Source organism: Nothobranchius furzeri, chromosome 9, assembly GCF_043380555.1.
Source record: "Nothobranchius furzeri strain GRZ-AD chromosome 9, NfurGRZ-RIMD1, whole genome shotgun sequence".
Taxonomy (NCBI): Eukaryota; Metazoa; Chordata; class Actinopteri; order Cyprinodontiformes; family Nothobranchiidae; genus Nothobranchius; species Nothobranchius furzeri.
Genome location: NC_091749.1, coordinates 40,612,493 through 40,638,821, shown reverse-complemented (window position 1 = coordinate 40,638,821; position 26,329 = coordinate 40,612,493). Strand labels below are relative to the sequence as shown.

Below are 26,329 nucleotides of genomic sequence, written 5' to 3'. Positions count from 1 at the left end.
ATCATCTTTGTTGAACACTCCAGGAGGCAGCTCAGGTTCAACTTTGAGTAGAAGCAAATGGTTAGGTGATGCAGCTGCGCAGAGACTGGCGAACTAAACTGCTTTGTTTTGAGACATCTGGATACTCCAAAGTCTTCAAGAAGCTGTAAACCTTCAACCCATCGCTTAAACTTTCTGTTGATGTTGTCTGGGAGATTGTCGTCCCATCCACATTCCCCCCGACACAAATCTTGCAGCATCCTTTTGGCGGGTAGCTTCACCGGAGCGATGAAACCCAACGGGTCAACAATATAACCATCCAGGCTGCTAATTTCCAGTCCGTTTACAACAGAAGTATTCATTAATTATTCTTTTCCCATCGTGCGTAGTAAAATGCTGGTGTTATACCCTGAAACACATGACTGGTTTACCAGTGCCTCAGTAGCAAAAGTAGCAGAACTTCCCGGATCCAAAAAGGCACAGGTAGTCACTTCTTTGGTTCCTTTCTGAGACTTGACCCGCACTGGAACAACTGACAAAACACAATTTTCTGCGCCGGCCCCAGTAACTCCACAAACCTCGGTCATCTGAACAAAAGCGTTCGGTACTTGTTGCCTTTAAGAGCTTTCTCCTGTTTGCTGCTGTCTTGTTTCTTTGGGAGCAATGTGTAAGAGTGTAGGATGTTGATGTGAACATTCTTGGCACTGATCTTTCTCCTTACAACTGTTGCTCATATGACCATGTCTTAAGCATCCAAAACACAACCCCTTGCTTTTCAGAAAGTTTATCTTTTCTGTGTGTGGTTTACTTTTCAGCATGAAGCAAAACTGTGCTGCTCTCCTTAACAAAAACCACACAGCTTGTTCTTTGCATCTAAATGGGTTGTCACCCCCTTTGGATTTTCCTGTTCATGAATGTCCACGTGCCCTCCAACATCAGCTTTAGGATGATAAACATTCGTGGAGAATACTCTTTTGGGTTGTGCTGCTGTGGGACGTGGTTCTTTAAACCTCTGCTTTGCAGGCTCTTTCACACCTGTCGTCTCTTTAATATCTCCATACAGCGGATGAAGCATGTACAAAGTCTTTGAACTTTACTCTTTTTTGTGTGTTCTCCTGATCACAAGTCTTCTTTCTCATGCCTCCCTAAGCTTGTACGGAAGCTTGCTAACCAAGTTGATGTGAGCTGTGTTATCCAAGTCTTCCATGTAGTCAATATCAGCCATAGCATTGGCACAACTTGTCAAAAATAGAGCAAAGGATTGCAACGCTAGGCCATCTTCTGGTTTGATTACCTGCCAGTTTATTATCTCCTTCACATACGCCTCAGCAATCTTGAAGTCATCTCCAAAGAACTCCTTTAACATCTGCCTTGCATGAACATAACCTGCTGAGGGTTCCATATGGAGGCAGCTTTTAACCAACTCATGCGGTTGTCCACCTGTGCACTGAAGCAAAAACTGAAGGCAATCTGAATCATTGTCAGTGCGACTCTCAATCCCATGTTCAGTAGCTCTGATGACAGATTTGTATCCCAATGGGTCTCCTTTAAATATCGGGATCATGAGGTCGGGAAGAAGTGATGCTTTATGATTCTTCACCAGATACTCAGTGACTGTAGCCTGCTGAGAAACAGCTTTACTATCTAGTACTGGTTCATCCATTTCAGTCTTACTCGGAATATGCAAGACACTGGGCGCTCTAACATGCTGAGCAGCGTGCTTTACATCTGATAAATCATCATGCTTCTCTTTGCGACAACTTGGTATCAGTCTTCAGGTCCAACTTCTTTTCCTCCACCTTACTGACACTTCTGCATTCCTGAGTATTCTCATATCTTTGCAAAACCTCCATTTTTGCATCTGCTTCTGCCAAAGCGGCCTGTAATTCCTTCATCTCCTTCCTAGACTTAAACTCCATTTCAACTCTGTTTTTTTGCTCAGCTTCAAACTCCGCCTCTCTTGATCTTTCTTGAGCCAACCTAAACTTTTTGTGTGCTTCCCAGGTTGCTTCTTCCTTTTCAATTTCTAACCTTTTCTGTAAAGCCGCAGCTTTGACCTTTAATGATGCATGTTCCATTTCTGCCTTTATTCGGACCGATGAGGATGTTGAACATGCACTCCCGCTTTGAGATCTACTGCTCCTGGAAACCTTTGACAACACTGATCTGCTGTCTTCAGGAGTCACCTGTTTATCACACTTCTTTCAGAACGTTTCGAACCATCTTTCATCCGCTTTTCACATCTCCAGAAAAAGTCCTTAGTTAACTTCATTTTAGGATCAAACCAGCTCTTCTGGTCCTCAAGAAAATCCTCTTCTGCCATATACTGCTTTATTTCTGCATTCAAGTCTGAAAACTCATCTTGCAGCTGACTGAAGTCAACACAAAGGGTATTTTTCACAGCATCTGCATTGCTATCATCTTCCATCAACTGCTCGATTTTTTTCTCCATGGCAGTCAGCTGAGATCATTTATTGCTGCGAGCTTGAATTTGTTTGGCTATATGCGCATCTAAAGCCTTCTCAGTCATGTTTACTGTCCGTTTTCCACTAGTCTGTTCATCCATGGCATGTAGGTTGTCCAAACTTTGTTCCACAAAAGCCAAGATACAGCATTTATTGACTTCTATTTAGAGAAAAACAGAGCCGACAGCTACGGCACGCGCGGTCCTCACAAGTTGTCAATTAGCCAAAACACTCACCATGCAGTGTTCTCCGAGTGTGCAGCTATCCGTAACGAGCAATTCAACCAGGGGTGGGGAACCCTGGTTCATCAAGGGCCGCTATCCAGCATATTTTAGTTTCAATCCTGCATCATCACACCTGATCACACAGCTGATCTTCCGGCTCTTGGAGAGTACAGAGGCTTTTTTCCTCCTCTCCTCCCTATCTTATCCCAAGACTCTTTGTCTGTCTTTGGGTGTACGGCGCTTCTACATTTTTTCTGGAAACTGGAAATTATTAAAAATGGACCTGGTCAGCTGGTCTCTCAACGCGATTGACATTTTCTCAACGATGAGAAGGGGAGAAGGGGCTCCCGGGTGCCCCTCTGTTGGAAATATCATGGACTTCTGGAAACAGTGGAACCTGATATGCCTCTCTCAACTGTCTGTAGAGGATTCGGAAGACGTATGGATGTTCGTGGTGCTGGTGTCATGTTTCCTGCTTTTTGGCCTGGGTGGTTACCTGGCTTACCGGAAAATTAACGAGCTGTCGAGGAATACTGGCTCAATCCCGGAGCTCAGGGATGGATTACACCACGCTGCGAATGCACTGACTCATATATTTGTCGAGATGAGTCGTACGCTTGGAACTTTGGCTGAAATTCATGCTTTGGCACAAAAGATGGATGCGATCAAGGAGCGAGTGGACGAATCAGCACGGATTGGAATAGATTAATTACACCATTATTGGATTTTGTGAGGTTGAGGACCAATGGAACTTTAAGACAGAGAAGAAATGATCTCTGTCTGGCCCCAAAACAAGTTCTTATCTGAATCTGGTGCCCTTGAGCCTAATGTGGAATGCTGCTGTCGCCATGGCAACTCGGTGTCCCCATCCCAGCCTGGGCGGGTCTGCGAGCTGTGAAGGCCGCTGAATCGTTCCAGGAGTCACTGTGCCCTCTAAACCCGTCAACCTCCTCCCCCTGTCCAGACTGAGGTGACGAGCGCTGCTCATCGTGGCTGCATGCACTGATGTGTGGAGAGTCCCCAACCCTACCGCCCCACCTAGTGGACACTTATGTTGTGTAATGTCTGAATTCTGTTGCATTTCTGTCTGAGGTGTTTTTTGCATAGCAAAGCTGCCCTCCCTGTGGAGGGTGACTCTGATGTGCCTTTTTTTTCCCTCCACCTGACTCAATCCTCATGTAAACCCTCTGATCTCTATTAAGGTAGTGCGACTCGGGTTGCGAATGACCAGTCACCAATTCTTGTCATGTGTCTTTGCCTATGTATGTCTGATCTCAGAATTGTGTGTACTGAAACTCTAATTTCCCTCTGGGATTAATAAAGTATCTTTGCATTGAATTGAATTTTGAATTTCAATCAGCAGGTGATTAACAAGCTTCTGTGGCGCTTGATGAGCTGCAGAACAGGTGAACCAACCACTGAATCAGAAGTGTTGTACTCGAGGACCAGAGTTCCCCACTCCTGAATTAAACTCTTGCTCTCTGCCTTTCATCCACAAAATGACCAGTCCTTCTTTCTTTAGTCTAAAATCCACATGAAGTAAGTTTTTTGACAAAAATGTTAATCCAAAATATGTGGAGACTTATCTGACGCTCTCATAACCCTCTTCCTCCGTCTTTATCCAAAAAATTAAGGGATTAAGAATCCTCAGAGTCCACTTGCATTTTAACTGTTTACTAAAAATTAAATGGTACAAAAAACAAAACAATACAAAAGACTTTTCCACAAGTTGCTAATGAAACAAAATTGTAAGGAGGAGAATTAAAGAGCAGAGGGTGGTCAAAAAAACTGTCTGGCTCCACTCCCCGTCTTGTCTGTCTGTCTGAGAAAAGTCTCCATCCACCTTTTTTCCTTTTTTCTTTTTCTTATTTACACAATCAAAGAAACAATCCCCTACTGGCTCATTAAATTAAAGCATGCAAAACAAATAAACCATTTTCCTTCATATCTTGTACTTATTTAAAATTTCAAACTTAAATAATACTTCCATTTAACAGTTAAGCAACTTTAAATCAATAAAGAGTGACATAAAAAGTGAACCATTAAGCAACTATAGTCACTGTTTGTATTCACCTCAGTTCAGGCTCCTACATACACTATTTTCAAATTTGTATTTTTTTGATGATTACCAAGCATCACAACTTTTTTAAGTGTAGTTGTGGTGAGACTAGTCATTTTCAAACAGAAGATATATCATTTTTGGTGCAGAATTTAAGCCTGAAGCTTTAAAAAGACCACAAAGTTGTTGTGCAAAATGATTACAGCCTCTCTGTAGCGAAGACAATTGTGAAAAGATTTGATTCATTATCGTGCTCTGTATCTTCCCGCTGCACAACCTCTTTGGTCCATAATACCCACACGTGTGTGTCCTTCTCTCACTGACATTGTAATTTGCTGCATCAAAATCTGTTTCGTCTCACTTCTGCACGTTCTTTCAACAGCAGATCACAATTAAACTGATCCTCATAATGCAAGTAAATGTATAAAAAAACAAAGCTGTCCTTGACATTTTAATCCATTCATTTAACACATGTCCAGAACAGAAATGAACACAGGGCAGGGCTGTAACAGGCGTCTAGCAGCAGGGGGCACTGTGAGGTAAACAGCCCAGCCTCCCTGTTACCAGGACAAGTGTTCAGTCCTGGGTATCTTTTGGTGTTAGGTGGGAGCTTATAATGGATCAGATGGGCAACATGAGCAGCATGTGTGCTCCTGCTCTTCCCATTTCCTGGACTATTTCAGGCCCGGAGCTTTTGTAGTTTCACTCTTACACCGGATCTGCTTCTTAAGCTCAGACTTAGCACAGCTGATCCCAGAGACTCCCAGGCACCATGCCTCCATCCGTTACCAGTCAGAGGGATCAAAACCACCGGGGCGCAAGATTAGCTATTGCACCGTCCATCACACTACCCATCACGCCTGAGCTCCAGAAACACACACACACACACACACACACACACACACACACACACACACACACACACGCACACACACACACACATGTAAATGCATATTGTAGGGAAACCGGACCTTTAAAAATAAGACAGGAGTAGTAGTCTGTCTTCCTGTCCTCTATTATCTGTCTCTGTTTTAATTCTCCACAGCTGAGGGGACACATGGCACAGATCCCCTGAGAAGGTTGGGATGGGGGTGCACAGACGTTAGGAATATCCGATATCCTTCATTTGGTGGGGCACACTTCAGCTATTCAACACGCAGGACGCATCCAAGAGATGCAGGCTCAGGAATAGCCTATGAAATAGGATTCTAGGTCTATAAAACGTCTTTTAAAGAGGAAATAAACGAGGACGGCTAAATATAAACACGACTATCAGAGCTCTACCTCACACCTGTTCTCCGCAATAAAGCACTCAGCTTTCTTCTGTTGTCCAACAGACAAGTTGAAAGATACTTTTGATGATAAAGAAAAAGACAAACCTCTTATCAGAAAACCGTCAGAGAGTCTTTTTGTATTTCACGTTTGTCAAGAACAGAATCAGAAATACTGGTGAAGATTTACAAGGTTTATACGAGTAAATTTAATATTTTTGTGCTAAAATTCAGCATTTTTGAAGTGCTGGCTTGTGTTCAGCTTTTCTGAAGGTGAACATCTTTGTTGAAGATCTATAGGAGAGTTTTATGATGCATTTATGCTATAGGAGATTAGTTTTAGGAAATACATAGACTAATTTCATCTGCAAATATGTTGATGAAGCAATTAACACAGAGCCCATAATTTATTAATACTCTGATTTAACATTTTCTAAATGCACCTTATGTCATTTATTTTATACAGACTGATTCAAAGCTGAACAAAGTCATTCTGACTCTTAAGTGGATTCATTTAGTAGTTCAACACCTTTATCAGAATTAGAATAAAGTTTAAACCACTGTCATAAAGTACAGCAGACACATCCCTTCTTACTTTAAGTTCCTCTTATGCTATTGTCTGACAAACTTCCTCATGCACCAGCTCGGATGACAATCAGCTAACAAAAGCAGCGAGAAAAAGCTCACACACGTTTGTGTTCATTGAAATTGTTAAAGCACTTTCCACTTTGACCATGGTCATTTTTCTATGTTTTATCATGGTTACAAGTAAAACCTAAATGAAAAATGTAGTTAGGTTTGTTTTTCTTTAAATTCATAATTAGAATAAGTTTAATTCTCAAAATGGGCTGTCATTGTACTTAATCCCTTTCTTCCTTTTTCTGTTCTGATTTTTGGAGCCTCCAGCTGCTCGGGCCACCACTTTACTAGAATTGAAGTTAATGAACATTACTCCCTTTAAAAAGAGTATCTCAGGAGTTTTTTTATGGATCTAGATATTTAACCCTCTGGAGGCAGGTGTTGCAGATTTGCAACAGTTAAATCCTACCTACCTGGTTACCCCACATATGTATTTCATCAGCATATTTTAACTCAGAAGTAACTCAGAAGTGAAGGACTTAGTTGTTCATCCTTTTGTCAAAACTTATTTTGAGCCTGAGAGGATTAGAAAAATATTCTAATGGCATTGTGTCCAAACTCTGGCTTTAAGACTACCTAAACTTCTGTTTTGTATCGTGTGGAGCTGCTTTTATCATTTATTTTTCCTGCAAGGCTGTGTGTACACCTGCATTCTTGCCATACCGCTGTATGAAGGAGGCTGTATTACAGCGCTGGCCCTCCTCTCTGTCTCCTCCACATTTTCACTGCAGGAAGTAAATTGAACTTGAGCAAACAAACACACACACACACACACAATCCAGACTTATCACTGTTTTTACACAGAGCCAGGCATGTTGTGGTGCAGCTTGAAGAGTGAAACTCCAGAACATCAGGCACTAACAGAGAAGCCGGCTCCAGTGGAGAACTCAGCCTGCAGTTGTCACTGTCACTCATTATCACCCCACACTCCCTCAACACACACATAAGGGCAAGCTGGAGCTTGTACAAACACCCACACATGACCCTCACATGCATGCATGCACACCCACTCACCCACTTTCAAACACACACACACACACACACACACACACACACACACACACACACACACACACACACACACACACAAAGGCACACATGAGCCAGGGAGCATGGGCAGCAGGGTCACCCCAGCGCCATGCTTCATAAAGAGCGCTGTTACAATAGGTTTACTGTTACTCTGACGATAGCTGGGATACAATGAGACTAACGGTGCTGGCCTGATTTCTGTCCATTTTTTACTTGGCTGCGAGAGAGAAAGACTGAGACTGGACAGCATGTTATCAGCGGACAGCAATGGAGGTGAGTCAGTTGTGTTTAATAAATGTGGAGCATTTCAAAAGAGGACCTGACAGAAAGGTCTAATGAGACTGATTCTTTTTTTAAATTATAACAGGATCCCCCATGAAAGCTGCCATCTACACAATAATCTGCTGAAACCGTGAAATAGTTTTGTTGCGAGCTCACTAAACTGAATGGTGTCACATTCAAAAAGCCAAGGTGACATGGTGCAAATGTGTCACCTTATTGCACCTAAGCATCATCTGAAAAGATGAAAAGTTGCATGATTTGGAGTTTGGTTGCATCATGTTGAGTTTTTTATATATGTATGAGGAAAAGAGATGAGAAGAGATGTGAGAAGAGAGAGAGACACAGGAGTGAAGAGGAAGACTGACAGAAAGGTTAATGACAGGAAGTGAGTCAATGGAGGCGTGAATGAAACGGCCCGTTCACAGATGCAGAGATCAGGAGGGCTACTGGGAGAGGTGGGTCAAAATACAAAGGGTCTGCACAGAACATGGAGAGGGCGGAGGGGTGGGTGGATAACAGGAGGAGAGGTGGGGTTTGGATTGGGGTGACAGATGGGACTTACCCAGATTCAGAAGAGGCGTGGTGCTAAATTGTAAGATTCCTCCGAGTGGTATCTTTACTGCAGCTGTCAATGATTCAACACCTACACAGGGCCACACCCTTCTGTCCTCATGAACTCAACACACACACACACACACACACACACACACACACACACACACACACACACACACACACTCAGTGCAACACGTCGGATACTTATAGACATGAAAGGTTGTTTTTGTCAGTAGTCAAAAACTCATAAGATGGACCAACTGTGATTCATGCGTTAAATATTAACCTACTTGCTTTTAGTGTGTCTGCTTTAATAGTTGCACATGGTGGTGCTTGTCTGGGTTCTTTTATTATGTTTTAACAAAAGTACAATAAATACATGAAGACTGGAGGCTAAACAAAGATTAGTGCATCCATACACATTCACTTATACAGATTTAATTACATGAGAGTGTCTTCTTAGTGTTTTTACATGCAAAGACTCAGAAATCAGACATAATATGGACATTAAATAAACAAAAAAAAATGCTTTAATAAATTAGTTTTAAAGTTTAATTGTACAAATTTGGTGACCAATTAAATAGAAAATTTAGAGCTCAAAGTAGAAAATGACTACAGTGTTTTGTTCTTGATTACTAACAAGTTAGAATAAAAAACATCAATCATCAGCTAATTTTTTCAGTAGTGATCAGCTTATATTGTAATAAATACACAAATAGGATTACAAAACAAACGAAATTAACGAAATAAATAAATATCTGTTGCTATGATTTTTAACTATTTTGTATTTTTATAGCTTTATTTTATTTTATTAAAAGGCTTAAAATCAGCATTTCTTTTTCGTTCTATATTTTTTGCATCTTGGTAAGAAATTTAATCATTTTCACTCATGCAGGGGAAACACAATACTTGATGTGGTGTGATCTGTTGATGTGGTGATAAAAACACGACACGTGACAGCTGAACTTCTCTTGTACATTTATTAGAATTTTTGTTGTTGTTGTTTCTTTAGTTTTTAAACATTAAAGGTCTTGTAGAAAAGAAAAGGGGGAAAACTTGAAAAGGTGTGCGATCCGTCGCTCCCGCCTCCCTTTTCTCACCTGAACGGAAGTGGCCGCGCAGGTAAAGGCAGTTCCTCCTCTCCAGGTGCAGCGGAGCGGCAGCGCTCTCCTGGTCTGCTTTAATCTGAGACGGCATGGGTTGGTTTCACTCCTGTAAATATAGCCCCTGAGAATACCTGAAACACTCCTCTTCTGTTCATTCAGTAACCTCACGGACTCATGTGGTTTCTACTGCTGATCCCGGTTCTCCGGTGCTGGATCAACACCGTGGAGGGTAAGCGCGAAGCTCTGCTCGGTTTGAAAGGATAAAGGGAAGCAAGTTTGTCAGGTGCAAACAAAGTAGTACCAGGCTGGGATTTTAAAAGCTTCAATGTCAGGACAGCAACAATAGTCAGTTATTATTATGATTATGATTATTATTATGATTATGATTATTATTATTATTATTGTTGTTATTGTTATTGTTATTATTGTTATTATTATTATTATTATTATTATTATTATTATTATTATTATTATTATTATTATTGTTATTATTGTTGTTGTTGTTGTTGTTGTTAAATACCACAGCACTTTTTCCTGACAGTTAAGTTGCTTATATGTGCTAATAGATGAATAACTGCAGCTGCAGGCTTCACTCATTCAGATGATTTCTTGGCTCATTGTTGACTATGTGGTTTCTGCTACAGGATCATGTATAACCAGGAGCTCTGTGACCTGTGATGAGTGTCTGCAGCTCAGTCCTCACTGTGCCTGGTGCACACAGGAGGTAAAAAAAACATTCTTGCATGAATTAAATAAGCATAAAGACAAATGAATGTAATTTTTTGTGATTTCTTATTATAATCCTCAGTAATCTTAACGCCCTATGTTCTGTGACATTTCTCCACCAGAATTTTACAAACTGGTTTTCAGCGACAGAGCGATGTGACACGCTGGATAAGCTGCTGGAGAAAGGGTGTGCCCGTGAACGTCTCCTGTTCCCCATTTCTGAAGCCCAAATTATCCAAGACTGGCCACTTGGGAAGAAGACGACAAACACAAACAGCACTCAGATTTCCCCGCAAAAAATATCTGTCAAGCTTCGACCGGGTACACAGTCCAGATTATTTTTTAGTCATTCAGCTTCCTCCTGAGATGCGTCCTCATTTTCAGACAGAAATGGCTGGTTTGTTTATTCATTTAGTTTTTTATTCTTCACAGGGAGTGAGGTGACTTTCCAGGTTCAAGTTCAACACACAGAAGACTATCCTGTGGACATCTACTACCTGATGGACCTGTCAGCATCCATGATCGATGATCTTAAGACGATCAAAGACCTGGGTTCTTCTCTGGCTAAAGAGATGGCCCACCTCACCAGTAATTTTCGAATGGGCTTCGGCTCTTTTGTGGAGAAGCCTGTCCTTCCTTTCATCAAAATCTCAGAGAAAGATTTGGCCAACCCCTGCAGGTGCCCGATAAATATCAAAGCATGACCAGACCCCTTCATGCAGCCTCACGATTTCTTCTTTTCACCAGCTTGGTTTTGTTTGATTTTTGGTGTTTTACAGTGACTCGTCATTGGTTTGCCAGCCAACGTTTGGATACAAACACAGCTTGTCTCTGACAAGCAGAACGGCTAAGTTTAACCAGATCATTGCTAAGCAGCTTGTGACTGCAAACGTTGATATTCCTGAATGTGGCTTTGACGCCATCATGCAAGCATCTGTTTGTGGGGTAAGATCTTACTAAAATTCTTAAAGCTGTTCTCTCAGAGGGCTGCAAGGTGGTGAAGGGTTAGGGTTATGATGGACTGGCCTCATATCTGTTGGCCACTGAGACTGACACCAGTTTCTCGTAATCCATAATTGATTTAAAAAATGAGAGAAAAAAACTCGGATGTTTTTTATATCTCATTATGGGATTGGTCATCATCGTTTTGTCTCTTGTAGGACAAGATCGGCTGGAGGAACAATTCAATGCGTCTGCTGGTGTTTGTTAGTGATGCTGATTCACACTTTGGAATGGACAGTAGGATGGCTGGAATTGTGATTCCTAATGATGGGAAGTGCCACCTGGATGTTAACAACGAATACTCCATGTCCACAGTGCAGGTAAACAGATTGATCCAATAAAAGAAATTAGTTTGGGCATCTTCTGCAAAGACAGCTAATACTTTAGGTTGCACTTTTTAAAATAAAAGGTGACAAAATGTGTTAATTTGTTGTCTTTTTTCTTTTTTTCAAATCACAACAAATGTACCTTTTGTTGCGATTTGATGTTGTGTGAATAAACTGAGTTAGATCAAATTAGACAGGTTTGTCTAGTGGCTGAACCCAGGTCAGCTCATCCTCTTCCATCAGTTGCAGCCTCACTCTGCATTATGGTGTTGACTGATCCAGCTATCCTCAGCAGTGCTTCTATTCAAAGAGCAAGTCGCTCCCTTCCAGAGTCCGACTCCACTCCCTTTTCCTGTTTGAAAATTGAGCTGCAAAGAGGCATTGCCCGGCCAGACCAGACCAGGAGGGCGGAGCCGCTAACAAATACACACACACAGGCTCACAGCAGCATTGTGACATCATATGGTACCAGCTAATGTCATAGGATACCTCTTAGCCAATAGCGATGGCAGATTTAAATTCAAATATAGTGCAGAGTTTTCACCCGAAGAGGTTGCAACACTGACAGTTTATGGCAGAATATTAACATTTTAACTAAGATGCACTAAAGTGCCAAATTATTGACCACACCTGTGTACAGCACAATTAGACACTCATTTATATAGTTATCAGCAAAAAAAAAGTTGATTTGGGGGTGACTTTGTTTTTTAAGACTTAAGTTTTGTTACGTCTGTTTAGTTTAATTGTAAAATAAGTTCACTCGTCATAAATAATTAGCCTTACAATAAATATTTAGCATTTGTCTTTTTGTTTGTTATTTTCAGGAGTATCCAACACTCGGCCAGCTGATTGATAAAGTGGTAGAAAACAACATCCTGCTGATATTTGCTGTGACAGAAAAGCAGATAAAAAATTACAAGGTAACCACTCTCTTCTGTGAAGTTAGCTTTTTTTTAGAGCAGATCCCAGCAACAAAAGAAAATATGCATGTGTGAGTGTGATGCTTACTGAGGTTAACATATTTATCTATTGAGCTGCATTCTCATTCAGCCTGTTAGAACTAGCCCAGATTTCTTCCTTTGCTCTTTCCGTACTTCTCTTAACTTTTGAGAATACGAGCGAGACGACCCACATGACAGCGCTGGCTTTACCATTTCATCTGTTTTGTTTTGCTCCTAGAACTATGCGGATCTCATACCTGGTGCTACCGTTGGAGTCCTGGAGGCAGACTCGAAGAACATCCTGGAACTGATTGTGACAGCATACAAAGTAAATAAACAACCGTCCTGATGGACGTGCAGGGATAAGAGATAGGCAAAGAGAAACGAACACCTGCCATAAACAGTGAAGCAGTAAAAGTCGTAACTACAGTGTCATAAATCAAGTTGTCTGTGGAACCCGTCTGAACTCAAGCACCTCTGCTTACCCCTCTACTCATCATCATTTTTATATATATTACAGATCTTTATCACTTCTTAGATTCACTTGTTTTTGATTCTTTTTTCCCTCTGCTTCTGTTCTCCTGCGTTGACACGTTCAGCAGCAAGTTCCTGCTTGTCCCATCTGTTTGATCTCCTCACTCCACCTTTGGATTCTGACTCGTTCCTTCTCTCTGCTGCTTCCCGGCCCTCTACCCCTCGCACGCTGTCATTTTATAAATCCCCCGGCGGCGGTGACTAGCTTGGTGGCGTGCAGTCCTCTAATTACTTCGCTGGTTACGTTGTTTATGTCCACACTAACCACAAAGAAAATAACTCCCTGTTATCACTCTGATTGTAGATGTAAAAAAAATTAACAGAATATTTTATGATAATAAACTGATAATCAGTATTTAACTGGACTTTTGGATTGCCATTATGTTCTTGGTAGGTAACATTTGAGCCATCCTACTCTAAATACCATGTATCTTATCAACTTAACATCAATCTTGATTCTGTTTAGACTTAATCCATGTTTAGTTCATTGTAATGTGTTTTCAAGATTAAAACTTGTAAAATGGTTTTAAATTGAACCCCTTAAAACCTGGGCAATTCGTCAGCCCCCATTCATCCTTCAATTCATCATTTCATTCTCTACCTGAGCTTAGCTGTCGCTCTTAACCCAGGTGCTCTATACAGTTACACACCTGGATGATGAGTCACCCATAACGACACAATTAGAACAGGGCTTTGGAACAGCTGGCTCATTACAGGTCACATCCAGGTGAAAGGAGCATGGAAATTCCACTTCACAACAACACAGTCAGGATTTAAAAAAATATGTTCTCTATTGTTTTTATCTGCATAAATAATATAATGTCCATGAACCGTTTTCCAGGAACTGCGATCTGAGATTGAACTGGAGGCTCTTGGAGACACAGAGGAGCTGCGCATGTCCTTCACAACCATTTGTCCAAACGGTACCGTGTTTCCTGATCTAAAGCACTGCTCCAACATCAAACCAGGAGAGACGGTTAGTTACTTCTTTAAGTATTCAAGGGTTGTCCTCCTCTTGGCTTTTTGTTTGTAGCACATCTTTAATGCAGTTTAGTCCAAAGTCCTGTACAGGTGACTCATAATAAGGAAGAGACAAGACAGAAAAATTACAACGTCAGCAGAAGTGTGACCCTCAGATTTGTAGAGAACCAAAAAAGAAAAAAATGTAATTGAAAAAGACAAGAAAAGCTAGAGTAAAATTATGCTTGTGTCTTTTAGGTCTTTAGGCAGATACGGATCTGACATCTTCCATGGTGTTGAATTAGAAATGGGATTATTATATTCAACAGAAAAAAGTATGTTCATGTTTATTATGTTTATTCATTTAGCAGACGCTTTTATCCAAAGCGACTTACAATTTATAACCTATAACCTATAGGGCTTGTTGTGAAATAAATAAATAATTACATACATAAATAAATAAATATTATTGTTATCCAAGTAAATACATGTTAAGTTTTAGTAGATAATATTTTTGCTGCTCGTTCCAACCAATCTCCAAGATGTGTTTTGGTTTGTCAAATATAACCGTTTTCTTTTGCTACTGATAACTGTGACTGTTGGACTGGTTTTTATACAACGCTTGGTTAAATCTCACAAACATGATTCCTATTGAATAACTGAAAATTCATCCACAAATGTCTCATTAAACTAAAAGAAGTGAGGATCGAGTCTGAACTCTGGAAATTCAAAAAAATTAAATCATCTGTAAATGTCTGATCAGGTGATGAAATTAAGTGTTGGTGACAGTCGGACATTAGTCTTTACAAAATGAGAGTGCACTTACACTTTGCAGGCTTTCTATAAAGCAGTGGTCCCTAACATGGGTCCGTACCCCCATGGAGATCCCTACAAGATTGCATGGGTTCCCCACAATTTGGTCTTTTCTGAGGCTGTGAGGTTACAAAGACTAAACATTACATTTATAAAATCTTAATAACACACCCAATAGTATAATCAAAACTCTGTACAAGAGGTATAACTCTGGAGTTCTGTAAAGGTTTGTAATGAATAACTTAATGTGTGAATGTGTGACATGTGCGATGGTGTTGGTGTCCTTGGCTTGTCATGGACACAGGCAAGGAAAAAGGTTAAGATCCACTGCATTAAAAAAAAAAACATCAAGCTGTTTACACATTCCAGAGCAACAGTAGGCAAAATACAGATTCTGGTCGTAAAATTAGAATGTCATGACTAAGTTGATTTATTTCAGTAATTCCATTCAAACAGTGAAACTTGTATATTAGAATAATTCATTACACACAGACTGATCTATTTTTTTCTTTTAACATTGATGATTATAATTGATGATTGATGAAAATCCCAAATTCAGTATTTCAGAAATTAGAATATCAACTAAGACCAAAGCAAAAAAAAAAAGACTTTTAGAATTGTTGGCCAACTGAAAGTATGAACATGAAAAATATGAGCATGTACAGCACTCAGTATTTAGTTGGGGCTCCTTTGGCCTGGATTACTGCAGCAATGCAGCGTGGCATGGAGTCGACACGTCTGTGGCACTGCTCAGGTGCTATGAGAGGCCATGCTGCTCTGATAGTAGCCTTCAGCTCTTCTGGATTGTTGGTCTGGTGTGTTGCATCTTCCTCTTTACAATACCCCATAGCTTTTCTATGGGGTTAAAGTCAGGCCAGTTTGCTGGCCAATCAAGAACAAGGATACCATGGTCCTTAAACCAGGCACTGGCAGCTTTGGCACTGTGTGCAGGTGCCAAGTCCTGTTGGAAAATTAAACCAGCATCTCCATAAAGTTGGTCAACAGCTACAGCAGGAAGCGTGAAGCGCTCTAAAACTTCCTGGTAGATGGCTGCATTGACCTTGAACCTCAGATAACAAAACGGACCAACACTAGCAGGTGACATGGCACCCCAAATCATCACTGACTGTAGAAACTTTACACTGGACAAAGACATTGCCAAAGACACAAAAGGTCTTTAGCAATGGCCTTTTGTGTCTTGTCCTCTTTGTGCAAGGTGTCAATGGTTGTCTTTTGGACAAATGTCAAGTCAGCAGTCTTCCCCATGATTGAGTAGCTGACAGAACTAGACTGAGAGACGGTTTAAAGGCTTTTGCATGTGTTTTGAGTTAATTACCATACCATAATTTTTTTATATAGCACATTTAAAATGCAGCAGGGGAGCTGCCCAAAGTGCTACACAAGCTGGACCAAATCACCACTAATCAAAGCAACACAAAAAACAGAGGATAACAATACTGATCAATAAAAGCAAATAAAACATTAGGAATACTAAGAACACATTAAAACAATAATACAATAAAACAATAAAACAAGTCACTGTCTAAAAGCCATGTCATAGAAGTGGGTCTTTAAACGAGATTTAAAAACCGCCAATGATGGAGCCAGACGAACTATAACAGGTAGAGAGTTCCACAACTTTGGGGCAGCATAATTAGCCAATTAGAGTGTGGAACAAATAGCCTGGCCTACCAGACTCCTCCTCTGTTTAATTCTGCACAGATAGAGGGTCTGGGAACTCTCGTATTCAAATAGCCCCACCCCCTGAGAATTGTAACCGAGCCAATCAGTGCTGAGTATCGTACGTCACACACCACAACGCCGAGTTTGTCATAAACATGGAGACTGAAGCGGAGTTCGCTGCGGCTCTTTCCTCTGTTCTAAATGACTTGAATGTCTTCAAAACCACAACAAGTAGAAGCACTAAAAACATTTCTTCCCAAAAAGTAAATAAATAAAGATGTTTGCACCATTGCCAGGTGCCTTATTTTACTACAGCTAAAAAAAACTACAGCGTCTCGCGGTACAGTCTGCATTTCTGTCTTTTTTCTGATTGGTTATTTTTGAGCTGCCTAGTCCCGCCCCTCATGTGCCTCTGCCTGTGAGTTACCAGACTCTTTCTCTGTGCAGAATTAAACAGAGGACGAGTCTGGCAGGCCAGGCTATGGAACAAGGGGTCTTCAATATTTAACCTTTTCAAAAGATTTTAATATTCTGAGATACTTAATTAGTAGTCAGTTATAATAATCAAAATTAAAGAAAAAAGCATTTGAAATATATCAGTCTGCATGTAATGAATTAATCTAATACACAAGTTTCGTTTTTTTAATAGAATCCCAGAAATAAATCAACTTTGTTATGATATTCAAATTTTTTGACCAGCGTATGATAAAATATTATCATTGGCACTTTTGAGATGTCATTTTTTATGAAATAGAAACAACAGTGCCAGAAGAGTTAAGTCTCTGCCCCATAATTGGACGGTTGTAGGTTCGATCCCCAATCAGTCTGTCAGTTTTGTTGTGTCCTTGGTCAAGACACTTCACCCTCCTTGCCTGCTGGTGGTGTTTGATGCTGGTGGTACCTGTGTACGGCAGTCTTGCCTCTGTTAGTGAGCCCCAGGGCAGCCATGGATGTGTAGCTCATCACCACTTGGTGTGTGTGTGTGTGTGGGGTGGGGGGTGGAGGGGGGGTTGGGGGGGGTGCATGGGTGGACTGAATGAAACCCTGCCTCCAGCCAAGTGAATTACACCCACTTCATAACATATCTCCAGCAAAGAAGCTTTTGAATCACACTAGCAGTGGTGAATCAGAAGCACTGGGACATATCCCAGTGGCCAACATGTCCCACTTGGCGTTTGCACGGCGGCCGTTTGAAGAAGCTTTCTGTGTGAAAACCCACTCCGGTACTGGTGGTGAAAAAGCTGTTTGTGAAACCAAGGTCACATTCTAGCTCAGTTTTTGAGAGCTGATGATGATAAAATCCACCATCTCCACAGACTGAATTCTTCTTCAGGAAGACTGGACAGGGATCATGTACCTCTTGGGTTCTAGGTATTTTTAAAGGTGCAGACTAGATAAGAAGGAAATCCCTTCTTTACAACTGTGGAGATTAAACTCCCCACTAGCTACATAGAGACTGGGCATTAGTATTTACAGTCCAGGGGAAGAGGGATCCAGATTCAAGACTACCTGGATGGGGAGGAGTGGGGTATGATCACATAACCATGCCCCATCCAGCCTTTTGCAATAGCTTAGCAGGGTTTAACAGAGCTGAAGGGAAGAAGCAGCTGAGATGGGGAAATGCATGTGTGAAGCCAAAAAATGCTTTGGGTGTGTATTTAATGAGGACATTAAAATATAACATGGCCAAAAGTTATAAAAGTGGATTTTGCATGATGCAGTTCATTTTAAATGATTCACTTCCACAAATCTAGAGCACCAGCGACTCCAAAAACCCACAGGATCAGTTTTAATTTTGGGGTTTCGCTTCTTAAAACCTCTTCTTTGCTCTGCAGGTGGTGTTTAACGTGTCCATAGAGCTACCCAGATGTCTGTCAGGAGTTCGGCACTATATCCTCAAGCCGGTGGGACTGCAGGACAGCTTGGAGGTAGAAGTGGAGTCGCTTTGCTCCTGTGACTGCCAGGAACCTCCTACATCTGACAGCAGCCAGTGCTCCGAGGGCCAAGGAGTGTTCCACTGTGGCATGTGTGTGTGTCACCCAGGCTTTCTGGGAGCCCAGTGTGAATGCAATGAGGAGAGTGTATTGTTGAGTAAGTGCCTCGCGACCAATGACTCTGAGTTATGCAGTGGTCAGGGGGACTGCTATTGCGGGAAGTGTGTGTGTCATGCATCCAGCTTTGGTCGCATCTATGGACCTTACTGCGAGTGCGACAATTACTCCTGTGTTCGTTTCCGCGGGGAACTCTGTGGAGGTGAGTGATTACATGGGAATGCTGTGACTTGTTGACGCGTTTTTATTGCTAGCACGTTTGTTTTTTGAGGAATGCTATGCTCGTAGGTCACGGCGTGTGCAGCTGCGGGGAGTGTCACTGTGAAAGCGGCTGGACGGGGGAATACTGCAACTGCAGCAGCAGCACTGACACGTGCAAGTCTGAGGATGGCAGCCTCTGCAGCGGCAGGGGCACATGCAAGTGTGGCCAGTGTGTGTGCTCGGTTCCTGGAGCTTCTGGGGAGAAATGTGAAAAGTGCCCCACATGTGGAGAGTCCTGTGCCTTTGCACAGTGAGTACACAATTAGCTATCTTATCTTTAAATAAATAAGGGTGTCATGTGGAGGCTGTCTACTATAATTGATGCTTCTTCACCTAAAAAATACCGCATTAGATGTTTTTTTCTGATTTTGCTATGTGAGCCGTCTGTTCTTTTGAGTTCAGGAATATCAGGTTCTTCCCTTATTCACATGTGTCTACACCTTCCTTGTAACAAAAAAAAAAAACACAAATGTCTCCAACATAGCACTCAGAGATTTCCTTTCTGCCTTTGTAAAGCAGCTGTCAGGCCTGCTGCCATTTGATACCACTGTTATAGGGGAGGCTTGTGATCGAGTGCGAGTAAAGCCTTGGGAAAATGTTGATAAGTGGAAACACCGATTCATCTGAAAGGCCTGTGTCAATGATCAGAGCCTTATTGTCCATAGATACCCATATGTTCATTTGTCTCTGTGTTTAAAACCAGGTCTTGTGTGGAGTGCCATGTTCAAAAAACTGATAATACTGAGTCGTGTGATCAAAAGTGCAGCGCTGCTAAAGTTTCCATCAACAGAACAGCAGGTAAAAAACTCAACATGTTCCCACTCCCAGAAGCATCTGTACTGCTATTAAAGATCCATATGACTCTGTTTCCTGTTAATTTACATCTGCAGAGCTTGTTGCATGTTGTCTATGAGCTCTTTGCATCTCATAACAATGACATTGGTTCTGCTTTACATTTAGTTGCAGATATTTCTGCTTTAATTTGCCCAAATTTTTGTTCAAGTCATGAGAAAAACTGTTATTAAGCTCACAAACTGTCAGAAATCCTATAACTTTGCTGTAAATACTTTCAGATGTGAGTTCGATAACTTTTGAAATAATAAAATGTTGCCCAGAAACACACAAAATGAGAATACCTTATGAGATAGTTCAGATCTGTTGAAAGGAAGTTCTAAACCTGTTTGAAGCCCTTTGAAGTGCCATAGTTTGGAGAAACGGACATTAGTATGGATCATATTCAAAGCTAATTCAATAATAACACATTTTAAAAACGGAAAGGTTCGAAACAAAATTGCTGTACAAAAAAATGTCATAAAAATGATATAAAACAAGATTTATACAAAAATAAGAGTTAAAGTAAAGTTAAAAAAATGCACTTTAAATCTATTTAACACAAAAATGAATCAAAACAAAAATTGACCAACAAAGCTAAAAAGGTTTTAAAAGTTATTTCATGTGGTATCAAAGGCAGTTGAAAATAAGTGTGCCTGGTATATAAAGGTAGGTTTTGCAGAGTTTAGGGGCCACAACTGAAAACACCCGGTCCGCCCTGAGATGAGGATTGATGAGCTCACGGCTAGTCTCAGTGAAGTCAGTTAGTGTTACAGAGATTATGTTCATAAAAACTACTAATCTCTCTAAATGTGTATTTAGATGGAAAAGTTTTCAATTATTCCTTTACATAACTGTTAAAGTGACAGTGTGCATTTTCCCTGGCGATAGGGGCAGAAAATTTCTAAACCATTGCAAGCAAGTGGTATTTTTGCGTTCAAGTAAGACCTTAACAACGGATGGTCATTAGGGTCAAAAATCCCTGGAAGTGCTATTTCTTGTCAGACTGTTCAACCTCCATCAAAATGACAAGAACATCAGACTCACTTTCATCACTAGCAACAAGCTAAGAGGTAAATGTGTAAAACAACATTTATGAATGGTGAAAGTTTTGTAATCATTTGTTACAAACCAATAAACACATTCTGTCCTCACGGGGTCATGTAGAAGGAAATATGGCGTCACCCAGAGACTGCTCTCATGTACTTTAAACCCCATTTTTATGGCTATATGTTACAAAGCCACAAATATTTTTCAACAACTGGGCATTATTTTACTTAATTTTCAACAACATTTTGATGGATATTTGTTTTGGTAAACTACACGTTGTCACTTTAAAGTTATAGTTCTGGGACTGTGATTGCTAAAGATTGTATTTATTGATTTGATTACAAACTTTAGCAAAAGTTTTATAACTGAAAATAATCTTCCAAAGTATTTTAAACAAATTCCAGCTTAGATTTAAAAAAACTAATTACAAAAAACCAACATTTTATCTGATTTAGCTCAGTGTCATGAAGCGGACGTTTAGCCTGGGAGAGTTGGCATGGAATAACGCTTACTTGTTGTCATTGTTGGGAACAGACTTGTTGAAGCGTGCAAGACTGCTGGCACCAAAACCTGAATGTCACATTTTCTAACGAAAGGTTGATATGAAACATTAAACTTCTTCTAACCGTCACCATGACACAATCATGTAACGTTAATAAGTAACTGCATGTTTTCTCTCTGAGCAACCACCCAACAGGATCTCAAGCAGGATTCAAGTCTGAGCAGGTTTCTTTACTCATTTGTGCTCATTCTAACAAGTGGAGGGAACGTAACAGAAGAAGTTCTTAATAATGTGAAAAAGGTGCCTTCAGGAAACAAATATGTTGGTTTTTAATATCCTAAAACTAGTTCTGATCATTATCAGACATTTTTCTCACAGTTGAGTTTTTGATTACAACATCAGCGTCATCTCGGTTCAGTGATTTAGAGGAACCTCCTTTGACTCATGTGTCTCTCTGAAGCCTGCGACCCCTCTTCAACATAAAACCAACCATGTCCTTTTGGGTCCAATGGGACAATAGGGAACGTATTATTTACCTTGTTGTACAGGCACAGCTATTGTAGTGCATGTGAATAGCCGAAGGACCTGGTCTTCCTTCATACAAGAGCTGATTTTAAAACTGCCATCCAAGCTAGGTATATCAGATCATCACCAAGGTTTTTCAGGCTTTTGTGTGACCCACACATCAGATCAAAACCTTTGATATGGAAATCACACAGACAACACAACAGAGGAGAGAATATCATTTTACATTTGGGGTTCAACTACAAAAGAGGGTGATGATATAAACGCAAAGGATTCGCTACTCCCATATTGATGTGTGTGTTCACATTGTTTTGCAGAACATGACAAAAGCTCTTCCATACCGTGCATAGTGATGACTGAAAATCAGTGCTGGGTGTCCTTTAATGTAGGTGAAAGTGAGATGGGGACCACCGTCTATGGTCTTCAGATGTACGGTAAGGTTTATACCAAAACAAAGCTGATTGAATGTCCCAGAACGCCTACACTGTTCTCATTTTGTCTTTTGTTCGATTGCAGGATGCCATGAGAATCCCAAAATTATGGGAATTATTCTGGGTGTCACCCTTTCTGTTGTGTTAATTGGTGTGTTACTGCTGGTGGTGTGGAAGGTGCTGGTGTCGGTCCATGACCAGAAGGAAGTGGCCCGGTTTGAGGCGGAGCGGGCTAAGGCAAGATGGCAATCAGTAAGTTGTTTGTTGGGGGAATAGTCCGAACCTTCACAAGAGGGTTTTCAGTGAAGGGGTTGTGAAAATTTAGTCTTTCCTGTTGTAGCATGATTGAATAACCTCAGTTTGGAGAAATACAGATCAGTCCTGAACAGACTGGCAAGCTACACATTAATCAATACAGGGTTATTCCAGAGTGGGTTTCTTTTGTCTGAAAGAAAATCTCAAAATATCATACCTATTAATAAAAAATTGCACAAATTAGAGGACGATCTGTTGCACTTCCTGTTCAGCAAGGAACATTTCCTGTTGAAATTTTAGAATACTCAGGGACAGAATAACCAGTGGTTGAAGTGATAAAAAAAATAAGTGCCTGTACTCACATGGGCTGTCGATGCTGTATGTGCAGCGCACCTCACAGTAGTGCCTTTTGCTCATGATGCAGCGCCTCCTGGAGCACATGTCTGGCTTATCGAGAGAGGCGGCACTGGGAGAGATGGTGGATGGCTGGTGTTTGAGGACAGATAGATGTTATTTTTTCAGAAATCTCAGAGATTTCGACTAATAAATGACTGGAAAAACTACCAGCAGGGGTATACTGGCCTATCTGGCATTCTGGCACTGTCCCAGTGGGCCGCTTGCCCAACTGCATCATCCCGCCCACCAGACGAATAGAGAGCCCTGATTGCCCGACAAAGCTGATAGAGGGCTGCGATTGGCCTGCAAAGTGGATAGAGCGCTGTGACTGGCTCACCATTGTGGACCAATCACAGCACTCTATTAGTTTGAAACCCCTATAGAGAGCTGTGTTTGGCCCCCGGAATGCTGCTAGGGGCTGCAGAGGTTCCAACTGAGCGTTCCTAGACCAAACTTTGCAAAGCAAAAATTTGGTCTAGTTCTTTAGGCTATGTGTGTAAATGCGCTGCAAAACCAAACTATTGCTTTAATGGACTTGTTTTATTTAAAGGCATGTAAGCACACTAGTCTGGCTAAAGACAAACTGGTTCTTACTATTTGTGTCGCTATAGGATAACCCGAAGGATACAGACACGACAGGGCACATGTCGCCAGCTACCGTAGCGGAACACATTTCAGAGTTTGGTTTTCTAACATACATCTAAACTAGGTTAAACCCTCCCAGCTTATTGCCGTAGATCAACTTAAATGCACATATAAATGCACTGAGACATTGTGTAAATGTTGATCAGACAGATACTTAAAAAAATCTGTGAAAACAAATTCATGTCCTTTTTTAAAGTGACGTTAAGACCAGAATAGTTTAAATAAAATGATATACTTTGATATTTATTTTGACCTTGCATAAAAAGAGGGTGAAAAACAAAGCAAAAACTAGAGACATAAAACATAACTAACCACACATTGGTTTTGATCGTTTCTTGGAGAGCATTGGTAATAACAATCTTTTTATTTTTCTCTCTGCAGGGGACCAACCCTCTGTTCAGGAGCCCAACATCGACATTTAAAAATGTAACTTATAAGAACACGAACAAAGTAAAAATTATAACGGTGAATCACTACTGATTATGACTGGAAGGCAATGCAAAAATTATCCGAGTGCACTTGAATGAGTGTGTGTGTGTGTGTGTGTGTGCGTGTGTGTGTGTGTGTGTGTGTGTGTGTGTGCGTGCGTGCGTGCGTGCGTGAGATTTTTGTTTGAATCTCTGTGTTAGTTCAGACTTTCAACACAGAGCTGTGAAGAGAAAAACATAAATTAATGAATTTTCTGCTATAAAAGTGCACTGCTGGTTTTCTACTGTAAGAAATGTCACCCCTGCGTGACTCAAAACAACGGTTTGTGTCCTGTGATATCCAACATGGAAAGGATCAATTGAAACAAGTGGATGACTACTGAAAGAAAAATAAGATTTATTCACATGTAAATATATGTATTTTATGTTTCACTTATTATTATTTGTGTTTGTTTTATAGAAAAGAGGCTGAGCCTTTAATGAAAGAATATGTTGTGTTTTATTGGTGAATGACACAAAACTAAAAAATAAAATGTCCATTGTGAAATGACTGGCTGTAACTATAAATGTTAAGGTAAGTTCTTGAATCTCCTCGCCTCACATAATGATCAGCTTGTAATTAGCTCCACTCTTAGAACATAAAAAATTAAACTTTACAGCAATAAATAATTTAGAAACACAAGATCATACTTGCATTACTCCCTCTAAGGGCCGGTGTTCTAATTATCCATGCTTCTTCATCGAATATTCCTACCGCAGCGTGTTATGACAGTTTTGCTCTTGTTTACAGTATAGTAACATGCTTATTAAGCATGGTTTATTGTAAATAGGTGAAATTACTCGAAAATACAGAACTGTAGTATAATTATTAGCAAAAATATACAATGTTTGCCGTGATTCATTTATGAAAAAGACCGTGTTTGTCATGATTCCATGAATGACAAACAATGGAAGAAATTTATTGTTTACAGTATATAACGTTATTTTATAAGCCATTTACAAGCTAACTGTCAGGTAAACATACAACAACTAGATAAATTGCATCTCTTGCAGAAATGCTGTTTGAATGCTGGATAGCGTAAACTGTAAGCTGAATCAGCTTAATAGCTGAACTGAAGCTGAAAGTAAACAAAACAGTCGAAATGAGCTGAATGTTTTGAAAGATTTAGAAGCAAAAAGCACCAAAAAGTGAATAAACCACAAAAAGTGAAGAACGGGGGAAAAAAATCCTAAACAGCAGAAAACTGAAATCTGTGAACATTATTTGAAAATCTGGACAGCAAAAATGTCTAAACACTTGTTATTTGAGTAGGACTAGTTTAACAGTTTAATTTTTACATTTAGCTGAACTGTGAAATGAGCAGCCTATGCCGAATTCAGAAACTGATTGCTGAAGCTGCTGAAGCTAAACTGTCAAAATGAGCTGAATGTATTTACAGATTTAGAAGTAAAAATCACCAAAAAGTGTAATAAAGCTCACAATGTAGGTGAAGAATGGAGAAAAAAATGCTAAACAGCAGAAAACTGAAATCTTTGAACAATGTTTAAAAACTAGATAGCTGAAATGTTCAAAGGGGCATTATGGAAGTTTGACAGCCAAAACATGTATAGAAATAATAAATTTCTTCTTCATACATTCTCCTGCAATGCCCTGGTCCTGTAAAATGAGCCCTGGCATTTTTAATGTGATTGCCTGTTTTTCTGTGAAATCACAGAAAAAGAGAGCTGCCCGGGTCGAGCAGGCTGCTTCATGCGCGTTCACGCTCAGGCATAGCCCTCCGAACCGTTCTTAAATGGTACAGATACAAGTGACATCACTGGCGTGATAGCCTGCCTAGTAAGACGTGGGACTTTAGTGCAGAAGACCCGGGTTTGATTCTGGATGTGAACATAGTTTATTTAGAATTTTCTTTTTTACATTAATGGTATATTTTTTTACAGTAAGATGCCCAAATTTTTATTTGAGACTCGCCGAACGGCATTGCATTCACAGATAAAAAAGATGTGGGTTCAACTTTCATTTTGGAACAATTTTTCAAGAGCATGCAGGAGGACTGACCCATCTTAAACCTTTGTTGGCTGTGCTGAAGAGAAAGGTACAGAACCAAAAAAATTTATTAATTAGCTGCGCGTTCTCCTGACCTCTGTCCTCCGGGCCACACACACACACACACACACACACACACACACACACACACACACACACACACACACACGGAGCTGACTGTCTCAGCTGTTATTTTTCGTTAAGGAGTGTGCACGTACAGCATGTGCACCTCGTGCACGAGCCTACTATTGAAGCTGCCGTTACGCTTTTGGCCTGAGGGGACAATCGCGAGCATAAAAATTCAAAACTCTGT

General features: G+C 40.6%; 1 protein-coding gene across 2 annotated transcripts; it reads left to right on the top strand.

Annotated features, from left to right (window-relative positions):
• The first annotated feature begins 7,708 nt into the window (after positions 1-7,708).
• Positions 7,709-24,192, top strand: itgb6 (integrin, beta 6). 2 transcript variants are annotated; one of them, XM_015953453.3, is made up of 16 exons: positions 7,709-7,939; positions 9,769-9,838; positions 10,254-10,333; positions 10,458-10,656; positions 10,768-11,014; positions 11,115-11,280; positions 11,496-11,657; positions 12,488-12,583; positions 12,843-12,932; positions 13,980-14,114; positions 18,430-18,847; positions 18,934-19,156; positions 19,610-19,704; positions 22,132-22,248; positions 22,331-22,497; positions 23,923-24,192. In XM_015953453.3, the coding sequence occupies exons 2-16, from the start codon at positions 9,784-9,786 to the stop codon at positions 24,019-24,021; spliced, it is 2,349 nt and encodes a 782-aa protein (XP_015808939.3). In that variant the 5' UTR covers positions 7,709-7,939; positions 9,769-9,783; the 3' UTR covers positions 24,022-24,192. The 2 variants fall into 2 exon arrangements, with proteins under 2 accessions (XP_015808939.3, XP_070410945.1); XM_070554844.1 differs by lacking the exon at positions 7,709-7,939 and having other exon boundaries at positions 9,566-9,838.
• Positions 24,193-26,329: the final 2,137 nt, after the last annotated feature.